This window comes from Oratosquilla oratoria, chromosome 24 (genome assembly GCF_046742065.1).
Source record: "Oratosquilla oratoria isolate Oo_2021 chromosome 24, ASM4674206v1, whole genome shotgun sequence".
NCBI classification, from domain to species: Eukaryota; Metazoa; Arthropoda; class Malacostraca; order Stomatopoda; family Squillidae; genus Oratosquilla; species Oratosquilla oratoria.
The window spans coordinates 54,080,149-54,092,648 of NC_134800.1; the positions used below are offsets into that span (position 1 = coordinate 54,080,149).

Here is a 12,500-nt window from a genome sequence, read left to right on the forward strand (position 1 = left end):
GTCATTTACCGTATTCCATGCAACGGTTGTCCATCATCTTACTTCGGTGAGTCAGGTCGAGGGTTCAATAAACGCTTGAATGAGCACAAAAACGATCTCAGGGCTCATAGAACATCTAACTCCCTGGTTCGTCACCTGGACAAATGTGGACATCTTCCTGATTGGAACAACGAAGAATTTCTACACGAGGGATTTGAGAAGAAAATGAGAAAAACTGTGGAAGCTGCACATATCGCCGCCAACAAGAACAACAACGACAGAGACGGATTTAAATGCCTCTCGAAAGCAGCAAGTGTCCTTATAATTAAATCGTTAGCCAAAGGGAAAACATGACGCTCATACCTTGGCGGGTTCCCTCTCACTACGAATATAAGAATTGTGATCCGTCTGTAATGCTGTAGTCCTCTGAAGAAGACCAAGTTGGTCGCAACGTTAGGGCAATAAACTCTATTCCTAACACATCTTCGTTTGCCCTTCCCCACCCACATTCTCTCTCATTTGTCTGAAATAATCTTAAATATCTATATTTATCTATCTACTTGCGGTAGATTCGAGTTCTATGCGTGACGGCCATAAAAATTGTCTGATTGATGTCGCTGTCCACTAGTGAATTTCTCACATACTTATTTATCTACTTATTTATTTTTACTTTAATTCCCGGTATTATTTTTGCATATACCGGGAGAGGGGGGGTCGCCGATTTAATGAAGCGCCCTTGCTGTGGATGTGCTGTGTCTTGCGACGCTGCTTCTGACCCAGGGCAGTGGACAAGGTGCAGGCATGACCCGTCATTCAGGAGGTGCTAAGATAAGAGGGAGGGTGGAGGGGTGTGGAATGTATTCAGGGGTGGAATGGGTGGGATTGATTTTGTGCCTTTTTCTTTTTGGCTACCCCCCTTGTAAGGGGGAACAAGCCTAGGTATATGTATGTATGTATGTATTATTTTTGCAAAGAGGGAAGTGATCCGTACCTTACAAAAGTTTGGTGACCACTGGTCTCAAATATGGCCACTAGTATACATCACCCACAACGTTTAATAAATCTGAAACAAACGCAGGAGTACAAGAGCGAGAGAAAGACAGAACAGCAGCACATCGCCCTTTTAGAGAGGACTTTGGGCTTCTTTTCCTTCGACATCCTACCTCCAGCCTCCATTTGAAGAATGTATAATTTCGCTTATAAAAATCTAGACTTTTCTAAGAACATTTCAACAGTATATCTAACATTCGTATAGACTTACAATCGCTTAGTTCATAATTCAGCTTTGCTATATATAACGTAAAGATAATTTGATATTTGGAGATTTGAAAATTTAGATATTGTAACCGAAGCCTGTGGCCCAATGTGATAACGAATTTAATGTCCTCCTCTCCGGGTGCATACAAGCACACACTCTGAAAACGAGACAGGTAAATTTGTACGATAAACGCTCAGGTACATGACTGTTGCTAATTATCTCTCGCACCTTTGCAGCCAACGACATGGGCCCTCGGCATCTTCAACCGTCATGTCTGGGTTCCGCGTCCCGACCTCCACGCCGCCACCCGCCGTCGTCTCGCTCCTCGCAAGGGGCCCCGGCAATCGTCGTCCTTCTTCTTCTGTCCTTCGCTCTTCTCCAGAACGGCGGCCCTGTGTATGGAGCAAGAACTCCGCCTACAGAGAAAACTGCCTCCTTGAAGTTCTCACAGTCACTCACTTCGGAGTCCGCCACAACACCGGAAGCAGTTGTCGCTGGCGCTACCATCTCCCACAAAAGCCTAGTTGCCACTCTGCTCTCAGGCATCACGGTAATATTGTCTTTTTTTTACCATTACCATCCCTCCTCATCACACCACCCCACATCGCACCAAACAGCACCACCCCACACAGCAAGGCAAATAAATATAATCACTAATGGATTACTTGCCTGATGCATCCATGTGCCTGATGCTATCTTTCATAGATACCACCTTTAAACACAGAAGTCTACATATGCATTATCTATGTACATAACAGGAGCTTCTTCACCCAATAAAGGAGGTAGCCAATGAAGGCACTCACCTACTCTCCCCATCACCATCCAACTGCTTCCCTCTCATCTCAGTTCCTCGTTGATGAAGGGTCATTTTTCTCTCCTTCCCACTGCCCAAATCAGAAGCAGCGCAGGAAGACACAGTACATCCACGGCACGGGCACTTCATTTAAACGGCGACCTTCTCTTTTCGTCCCCTCATGCGTGAAAAAGAAATGACCAGGAGCAATCACCTCGGGCTGCGTCAAAATATTATCCATACACAATCATCCTTCACTCACCCTTATCCCCTGCCCTCTCCCTTCCTTGCCCAACAGACATTCCCCTCTTGTCCAAAGCCCCTTTCATCCCATCCATCCATCTCATCCTCGGTTGTCCCCTCAAATTCACTCCATCCTCATCTACTTTCTACAGTCTTTTTGCTAATCATTCACCACTCATTCTTTCCATGTGCCCAAACCGTTCCAATAATCTTTCATCAGCCCCATCTGCCACTTCCCTTTCTATCTCGGCTCTCCTTCTCACCTCATTTCTCAATCAATTCTTGTATCTCCCACCATTCTTCTAAAACAATAATCTCAATTACATTTAAACTCGCCCTTTCTGCCTATGTTGAATTCAATTTCTTCGCCTCATACCGTGTGTGTGTGTGTGTGTGTGTGTGTGTGTGTGTGTGTGTGTGTGTGTGTGTGTGTGTGTGTGTGTGTGTGTGTGTGTGTGTGTGTGTGTGTGTGTGTGTGTGTGTGTGTGTGTGTGTGTGTGTGTGTGTGTGTGTGTGTGTGTATGTGTGTGTGTGTGTGTGTGTGTGTGTGTGTGTGTGTGTGTGTGTGTGTGTGTGTGTGTGTGTGTGAGTGCGCGTGTGCTGAAAGAGATACTTAAACGAAAACATGAATAAACAAGCAGACGAAGCAATTGGGAGGCATTACATCATATTGCTTAGGTGTTTATCTGTGGATTTAGGTGTGGATTTAGGACGGGTAGAGGTTGTGTAGATCAGATCTTTGTGGTAAGACAGATATGTGAGAAAGCTATAGGAAAGGGGAAGGATGTTTTTTGGGCTTTTATGGATCTGGAAAAGGCTTATGATAGGGTAGACAGAAAGGCACTGTGGGAGGTTATGCAGATTTATGGGATAGGAGGAAAGCTTTTGGGAGCTGTCAAGAGTTTTTATGTGAGTAGTAGAGCATGTGTTAGGATTGGAAATGGAGAGAGTGAGTGGTTTGAAGTAAAGGTGGGACTTCGTCAAGGATGCGTTATGTCGCCCTGGCTGTTCAACTTATACATGGATGGGGTGGTGCGAGAGGTGAATGCTAGGGTAGTGAGTCAGGGATTGGAGATGGTTAAAGAAAATGGAGAAAAGTGGGAGGTGAGCCAGCTGTTGTTTGCGGACGACACTGCGCTTGTGGCAGGGTCAGAGGAGGGATTGAGGAAGCTGGTGGCAGAGTTTAGGAGAGTATGTGATAGAAGAAAGCTAAAGATAAATGTGGGTAAAAGTAAGGTGATGAGATGTACAAGGGGTGAAAGTGGCAGTAGACTGGAAGTGAACATTAAGGGAGAGCGACTGGAGGAAGTGGATAGTTTTAGATACTTGGGTGCAAGTGTAGCAGGAAAAGGTGGAGTGAAGGTGGAGGTAGAATGTAGATTGAGAGAAGCGAGTAAATGCCTTGGTGGTTTAAAGAGTGTAATGAGAAATAGACATTTGGGAATGGATGCGAAGAGGAGACTGTATGAAGGAGTGATTGTGCCAACAGCACTGTATGGGGCAGAAACGTGGAACATAAGAGAAGAAGAGAGAAGGAGTTTGAATGTGTTTGAGATGAGGTGTCTGAGAAGTATGGTGGGGGTTACTAGGCTAGATAGCGTGAGAAATGAGGAGGTGAGGAGGAGAACAGGGGTGAAAAAGGATTTGGGAGAGAGGGTTGATGAAAGAATATTAGGATGGTTTGGACACATGGAAAGAATGAGTGAAGAAAGACTAGTAAAAGAGGTATGGAAGGCAGATGTGGAGGGAGTGAACATGAGGGGACGTCCTAGGATGAGGTGGATGGATGGGGTGAAGGGGGCTTTGGGGAAGAGGGGAATGTCTGTTGAGGAAGGAAGGGAGAGGACGGAAGACAGAGGTGAGTGGAGAATGGTTGTATATGGATGATGTTGTGACTGCATGAGGAGGAATGGGCGGGGGGGTGGGGGGTGGGGTAGTATGTGTGAGTAAATTTTGACGCAGCCCGAAGGGATTTCTCCCCGTCCTCTCCTTATATGCAAAGGGGGACGGAGAGGGGGGGTCGCCGATTAAATGAAGCGGCCTTGCTGTGGATGTACTGTGTCTTGCGACACTGCTTCTGACCCAGGGCGGTGGGCAGGGTGCAGGGATGACCCGTCATCCAGGAGGTGCTCAGATGAGAGGAAGGGTGGGAGGGGTGTGGAGTGTATTTAGGGATGAAATGGGTGGGAGTGTTTTTATGCCTTTCCCTTTTTGGCTACCTCCCTTGGAAGGGGGAAAAAGCCTTGGTATATGTATGTATGTATGTTTATCTAAATGAATCTTAAAATATCGAACTATACTACATTGCACTGCCTCTGTGTGTATGAATGTGTGTGTTTCGAAAATGCTGACTTTTCGATCTCCCATCAGGTCGACGACTCTACAGTGGACGTCGCAGCAACACGGAAAGATCGGGCCTCGTCAACAGACCAGCCGGCGACAACAAAAACAACAACAACACCAACACCATCGCCACCATCAACACTAACAACAACACCATCGCCACCACCAACAACAACAACACCATCGGCACCACCAACAACAACACCATCGTCACCACCAACAACAACACCATCGCCACCAACAACACCAACAACAACACCATCGCCACCAACAACACCAACAACAACACCATCGCCACCAACAACACCATCGCCACCACCACCAACAACAACACCATCGCCAATAACAACACCAACAGCAACAACAAAAAAGATTTCCAGAAGGAGTTTTTTGACAACGCTGATAGATTCACCCGAGAGAAGCACCAAAGTATGTAAAACGCTTTTTGTCTATTTATCAGTTGATAGACGTATCTATCTACATAGTTATCTATTCATTTATTTGTTGATTGATTGATTTAATTCCATTACCCCCCCCCATTTTTACCTTCATTTCTACCTTTACCCATATTCTACTGCACCTTATTGTGTTCAATATTATTGTAATATGTGGGAAAACGATCTACACTTGTGGATTCCTGTATCTTTTCCCACTATTATCTAAACTATCCAAATATCTATGGATCTATATGGACACTTATATTTCTTTACATCCTTTAGACATTTAGTCTTTTTTTACTTGTTCTCATGACCTCCTATTGCCCTCCTATCCTTAATTTAATCAAGAGATTCCTTCTGTCAATGTATTGTATCCCCTTCAGTGACTTGAATACCCTGATCGTATCACCTCTTTCTGTTCGATCTCTCAACGTTGGTAGACCCAGTGTTTTTAGTCTCTCCTCATGTGGTTTATCTATCAAGCTGGGTTATCAGTTTGGCTGCTATCCTTTGTATTCTCTCGATCTTGCTTATAGCCTTCATCGGTGCATATTCTAGTCTTGGACGGATTAGAGTTTATGTGATCTTTTTTCGTCATCTCTTCATTCATGTAGCTCTTCATCTCATTTCTCAATCAGTTCTTATAACTCCCACCATTCTTCTAAAACAATAATCTCAATTACATTTAAACTCGTCCTATCTGCCTATGTTGAATTCCAATTCTTCGCCTCATATCGTGTGTGTGTGTGTGTGTGTGTGTGTGTGTGTGTGTGTGTGTGTGTGTGTGTGTGTGTGTGTGTGTGTGTGTGTGTGTGTGTGTGTGTGTGTGTGTGTGTGTGTGTGTGTGTGTGTGTGTGTGTGTGTGTGTGTGTGTGTGTGTGTGTGAGAGAGTGCGCGTGTGCTGAAAGAGATACTTAAACGAAAACATGAATAAACAAGCAGACGAAGCAATTGGGAGGCATTACATCATATTGCTTAGGTGTTTATCTAAATGAATCTTAAAATATCGAACTATACTACATTGCACTGCCTCTGTGTGTATGAATGTGTGTGTTTCGAAAATGTTGACTTCTCGATCTCCCATCAGGTCGACGACTCTACAGTGGACGTCGCAGCAACACGGAAAGATCGGGCCTCGTCAACAGACCAGCCGGCGACAACAAAAACAACAACAACACCAACACCATCGCCACCATCAACACTAACAACAACACCATCGCCACCACCAACAACAACAACACCATCGGCACCACCAACAACAACACCATCGTCACCACCAACAACAACACCATCGCCACCAACAATACCAACAACAACACCATCGCCACCAACAACACCAACAACAACACCATCGCCACCAACAACACCATCGCCACCACCACCAACAACAACACCATCGCCAATAACAACACCAACAGCAACAACAAAAAAGATTTCCAAAAGGAGTTTTTTGACAACGCTGATAGATTCACCCGAGAGAAGCACCAAAGTATGTAAAACGCTTTTTGTCTATTTATCAGTTGATAGACGTATCTATCTACATAGTTATCTATTCATTTATTTGTTGATTGATTGATTAAATTCTCTTACCCCCCCCCCCATTTTTACCTTCATTTCTACCTTTACCCATATTTTACTGCACCTTATTGTGTTCAATATTATTGTAATATGTGGGAAAACGATCTACACTTGTGGATTCCTGTATCTTTTCCCACTATTATCTAAACTATCCAAATATTTATGGATCTATATGGACACTTATATTTCTTTACATCTTTTAGACATTTAGTCTTTTTTGACTTGTTCTCATGACCTCCTATTGCCCTCCTATCCTTAATTTAATCGAGAGATCCCTTCTGTCAATGTATTGTAGCCCCTTCAGTGACTTGAATACCCTGATCGTATCACCTCTTTCTGTTCGATCTCTCAACGTTGGTAGACCCAGTGTTTTTAGTCTCTCCTCATGTGGTTTATCTATCAGGCTGGGTTATCAGTTTGGCTGCTATCCTTTGTATTCTCTCGATCTTGCTTATAGCCTTCATCGGTGCATATTCTAGTCTTGGACGGATTAGAGTTTATGTGATCTTTTTTCGTCATCTCTTCATTCATGTAGCTCTTCATCTCATTTCTCAATCAATTCTTATACCTCCCACCATTCTTCTAAAACAATAATCTCAATTACATTTAAACTCGTCCTATCTGCCTATATTGAATTCCAATTCTTCGCCTCATATCGTGTGTGTGTGTGTGTGTGTGTGTGTGTGTGTGTGTGTGTGTGTGTGTGTGTGTGTGTGTGTGTGTGTGTGTGTGTGTGTGTGTGTGTGTGTGTGTGTGTGTGTGTGTGTGTGTGTGTGTGTGTGTGTGTGTGTGTGTGTGTGTGTGTGTGTGTGTGTGAGTGCGCGTGTGCTGAAAGAGATACTTAAACGAAAACATGAATAAACAAGAAGACGAAGCAATTGGGAGGCATTACATCATATTGCTTAGGTGTTTATCTAAATGAATCTTAAAATATCGAACTATACTACATTGCACTGCCTGTGTGTGTATGAATGTGTGTGTTTCGAAAATGCTGACTTCTCGATCTCCCATCAGGTCGACGACTCTACAGTGGACGTCGCAGCAACACGGAAAGATCGGGCCTCGTCAACAGACCAGCCGGTGAAAACAAAAACAACAACACCAACACCATCGCCACCATCAACACTAACAACAACACCATCGCCACCACCACCAACAACAACACCATCGTCACCACCAACAACAACACCATCGCCACCAACAACACCAACAACAACACCATCGCCACCAACAACACCAACAACAATACCATCGCCACCAACAACACCATCGCCACCACCACCAACAACAACACCATCGCCAATAACAACACCAACAGCAACAACAAAAAAGATTTCCAGAAGGAGTTTTTTGACAACGCTGATAGATCCACCCGAGAGAAGCACCAAAGTATGTAAAATGCTTTTTGTCTATTTATCAGTTGATAGACGTATCTATCTACATAGTTATCTATTCATTTATTTGTTGATTGATTGATTAAATTCTCTTACCCCCCCCCATTTTTACCTTCATTTCTACCTTTACCCATATTCTACTGCACCTTATTGTGTTCAATAAAATTGTAATATGTAGGGAAACGATCTACACTTGTGGATTCCTGTATCTTTTCCCACTATTATCTAAACTATCCAAATATTTATGGATCTATATGGACACTTATATTTCTTTACATCCTTTAGACATTTAGTCTTTTTTGAGTTGTTCTCATGACCTCCTATTGCCCTCCTATCCTTAATTTAATCAAGAGATCCCTTCTGTCAATGTAGTGTATCCCCTTCAGTGACTTGAATACCCTGATCGTATCACCACTTTCTGTTCGATCTCTCAACGTTGGTAGACCCAGTGTTTTTAGTCTCTCCTCATGTGGTTTATCTATCAGGCTGGGTTATCAGTTTGGCTGCTATCCTTTGTATTCTCTCGATCTTGCTTATAGCCTTCATCGGTGCATATTCTAGTCTTGGACGGATTAGAGTTTATGTGATCTTTTTTCGTCATCTCTTCATCCATGTAGCTCTTCATCTCATTTCTCAATCAATTCTTATACCTCCCACCATTCTTCTAAAACAATAATCTCAATTACATTTAAACTTGTCCAATCTGCCTATGTTGAATTCCAATTCTTCACCTCATATCGTGTGTGTGTGTGTGTGTGTGTGTGAGTGTGTGTGTGTGTGTGTGTGTGTGTGTGTGTGTGTGTGTGTGTGTGTGTGTGTGTGTGTGTGTGTGTGTGTGTGTGTGTGTGTGTGTGTGTGTGTGTGTGTGTGTGTGTGTGTGTGTGTGTGTGTGTGTGTGTGTGTGTGTGTGTGTGTGTGTGTGTGTGAGTGCGCGTGTGCTGAAAGAGATACTTAAACGAAAACATGAATAAACAAGAAGACGAAGCAATTGGGAGGCATTACATCATATTGCTTAGGTGTTTATCTAAATGAATCTTAAAATATCGAACTATACTACATTGCACTGCCTGTGTGTGTATGAATGTGTGTGTTTCGAAAATGCTGACTTCTCGATCTCCCATCAGGTCGACGACTCTACAGTGGACGTCGCAGCAACACGGAAAGATCGGGCCTCGTCAACAGACCAGCCGGTGAAAACAAAAACAACAACACCAACACCATCGCCACCATCAACACTAACAACAACACCATCGCCACCACCACCAACAACAACACCATCGTCACCACCAACAACAACACCATCGCCACCAACAACACCAACAACAACACCATCGCCACCAACAACACCAACAACAACACCATCGCCACCAACAACACCATCGCCACCACCACCAACAACAACACCATCGCCAATAACAACACCAACAGCAACAACAAAAAAGATTTCCAGAAGGAGTTTTTTGACAACGCTGATAGATTCACCCGAGAGAAGCACCAAAGTATGTAAAATGCTTTTTGTCTATTTATCAGTTGATAGACGTATCTATCTACATAGTTATCTATTAATTTATTTGTTGATTGATTGATTAAATTCTCTTACCCCCCCCCCATTTTTACCTTCATTTCTACCTTTACCCATATTCTACTGCACCTTATTGTGTTCAATATTATTGTAATATGTAGGGAAACGATCTACACTTGTGGATTCCTGTATCTTTTCCCACTATTATCTAAACTATCCAAATATTTATGGATCTATATGGACACTTATATTTCTTTACATCCTTTAGACATTTAGTCTTTTTTGACTTGTTCTCATGACCTCCTATTGCCCTCCTATCCTTAATTTAATCAAGAGATCCCTTCTGTCAATGTATTGTATCCCCTTCAGTGACTTGAATACCCTGATCGTATCACCTCTTTCTGTTCGATCTCTCAACGTTGGTAGACCCAGTGTTTTTAGTCTCTCCTCATGTGGTTTATCTATCAAGCTGGGTTATCAGTTTGGCTGCTATCCTTTGTATTCTCTCGATCTTGCTTATAGCCTTCATCGGTGCATATTCTAGTCTTGGACGGATTAGAGTTTATGTGATCTTTTTTCGTCATCTCTTCATCCATGTAGCTCTTCATCTCATTTCTCAATCAATTCTTATACCTCCCACCATTCTTCTAAAACAATAATCTCAATTACATTTAAACTTGTCCTATCTGCCTATGTTGAATTCCAATTCTTCGCCTCATATCGTGTGTGTGTGTGTGTGTGTGTGTGTGTGTGTGTGTGAGAGTGTGTGTGTGTGTGTGTGTGTGTGTGTGTGTGTGTGTGTGTGTGTGTGTGTGTGTGTGTGTGTGTGTGTGTGTGTGTGTGTGTGTGTGTGTGTGTGTGTGTGTGTGTGTGTGTGTGTGTGAGTGCGCGTGTGCTGAAAGAGATACTTAAACGAAAACATGAATAAACAAGAAGACGAAGCAATTGGGAGGCATTACATCATATTGCTTAGGTGTTTATCTAAATGAATCTTAAAATATCGAACTATACTACATTGCACTGCCTGTGTGTGTATGAAAGTGTGTGTTTCGAAAATGCTGACTTCTCGATCTCCCATCAGGTCGACGACTCTACAGTGGACGTCGCAGCAACACGGAAAGATCGGGCCTCGTCAACAGACCAGCCGGCGACAACAAAAACACAAACAACACCAACAACAACACCATCGCCACCAACAACATTAACAACAACACCATCGGCACCACCAACAACACCATCGTCACCACCAACAACAACACCATCGCCACCAAGAACACCAACAACAACACCATCGCCACCAACAACACCAACAACAACACCATCGCCACCAACAACACCAACAACAACACCATCGCCACCAACAACACCAACAACAATACCATCGCCACCAAGAACACCATCGCCACCACCACCAACAACACCATTGCCAATAACAACACCAACAGCAACAACAAAAAAGATTTCCAGAAGGAGTTTTTTGACAACGCTGATAGATCCACCCGAGAGAAGCACCAAAGTATGTAAAATGCTTTTTGTCTATTTATCAGTTGATAGACGTATCTATCTACATAGTTATCTATTCATTTATTTGTTGATTGATTGATTAAATTCTCTTACCCCCCCCATTTTTACCTTCATTTCTACCTTTACCCATATTCTACTGCACCTTATTGTGTTCAATATTATTGTAATATGTAGGAAAACGATCTACACTTGTTGATTCCTGTATCTTTTCCCACTATTATCTAAACTATCCAAATATCTATGGATCTATATGGACACTTATATTTCTTTACATCCTTTAGACATTTAGTCTTTTTTGAGTTGTTCTCATGACCTCCTATTGCCCTCCTATCCTTAATTTAATCAAGAAATCCCTTCTGTCAATGTAGTGTATCCCCTTCAGTGACTTGAATACCCTGAGCATATCACCTCTTTCTGTTCGATCTCTCAACGTTGGTAGACCCAGTGTTTTTAGTCTCTCCTCATGTGGTTTATCTATCAGGCTGGGTTATCAGTTTGGCTGCTACCCTTTGTGTTCTCTCGATCTTGCTTATAGCCTTCATCGGTGCATATTCTAGTCTTGGACGGATTAGAGTTTATGTGATCTTTTTTCGTCATCTCTTCATCCATGTAGCGAAAAGTCACTTTAATATTCAGCGGGAGTCACTATGTCTCTCCCATAATCATGGTGATATGTGTGTCTGGTGACAGATTGTCTTATAAGAATACTCCCAGATGTTTCTCTTGTTTTTATTTTGTAATAGATTCACTTCCCAATAAATAGTTTAAAGATGGTCTTTTGCAGTTATTGTTTATTTCCAGTACTTTACATTTTTTTTGGTCTTGAAAAAAAAAAAAAAATCATTCTTGACTCCATGCAAAAAAATTGTCTAGATTTTTTATGTTCAAAGGTCTGTAGTCCTTCTCGTTTTTTTGCTCTTCTTCTGGTATTTTCATCGTCTGCAAACATGTTTCACATCATGTCACTGACTTAGATGTGATACATTATTAGCAAAAGACCTCATCCTTCTGGATCTCCGCTCATTACTGTTCTCCATCCTGACGTCTTATCCTTTACTACTGTCCTCATTACTATGAATTACAAAGGAAGACGGAGAGGGGGGGTCGCCGATTTAATGAAGCGGCCTTGCTGTGGATGTGCTGTGTTCTGCGACACTGCTTCTGACCCAGGGCAGTGGACAGGGTGCAGGGATGACCCGTCATCTGGGAGGTGCTAAGATGGGAGGGAGGGTGGAGGGGTGTGGAGTGTTTTCGGGGATGAAATGGGTGGGAATGTTTTTGTGCCTTGTCCTTTTTGGCTACCCCCCTGGTAAGGGGGAAAGAAGCCTTGGTATATGTATGTATGTATGTACAAAGGAAGAACATACGGACAGGAGACTTGTTGGTCCACAACTAGGCCGTATGCTGAAAATGGATACTTAAACGAAGA

At 42.9% G+C, this 12,500-nt stretch overlaps 1 protein-coding gene across 2 annotated transcripts in view; it reads left to right on the plus strand.

Annotated features, from left to right (window-relative positions):
• LOC143038638 (uncharacterized) overlaps positions 1–12,500 on the plus strand; it is a 55,419-nt gene that overhangs the window by 5,043 nt on the left and 37,876 nt on the right. For both annotated transcript variants that reach the window (XM_076208116.1, XM_076208115.1), the window contains 6 exons: positions 1,474–1,787; positions 4,644–5,045; positions 6,141–6,542; positions 7,646–8,020; positions 9,150–9,524; positions 10,629–11,063. In XM_076208116.1, the coding sequence (XP_076064231.1) occupies positions 1,482–1,787; positions 4,644–5,045; positions 6,141–6,542; positions 7,646–8,020; positions 9,150–9,524; positions 10,629–11,063 (2,295 nt within the window). In that variant the 5' untranslated portion in view covers positions 1,474–1,481. The remainder of the gene's footprint in view (positions 1–1,473; positions 1,788–4,643; positions 5,046–6,140; positions 6,543–7,645; positions 8,021–9,149; positions 9,525–10,628; positions 11,064–12,500) is intronic.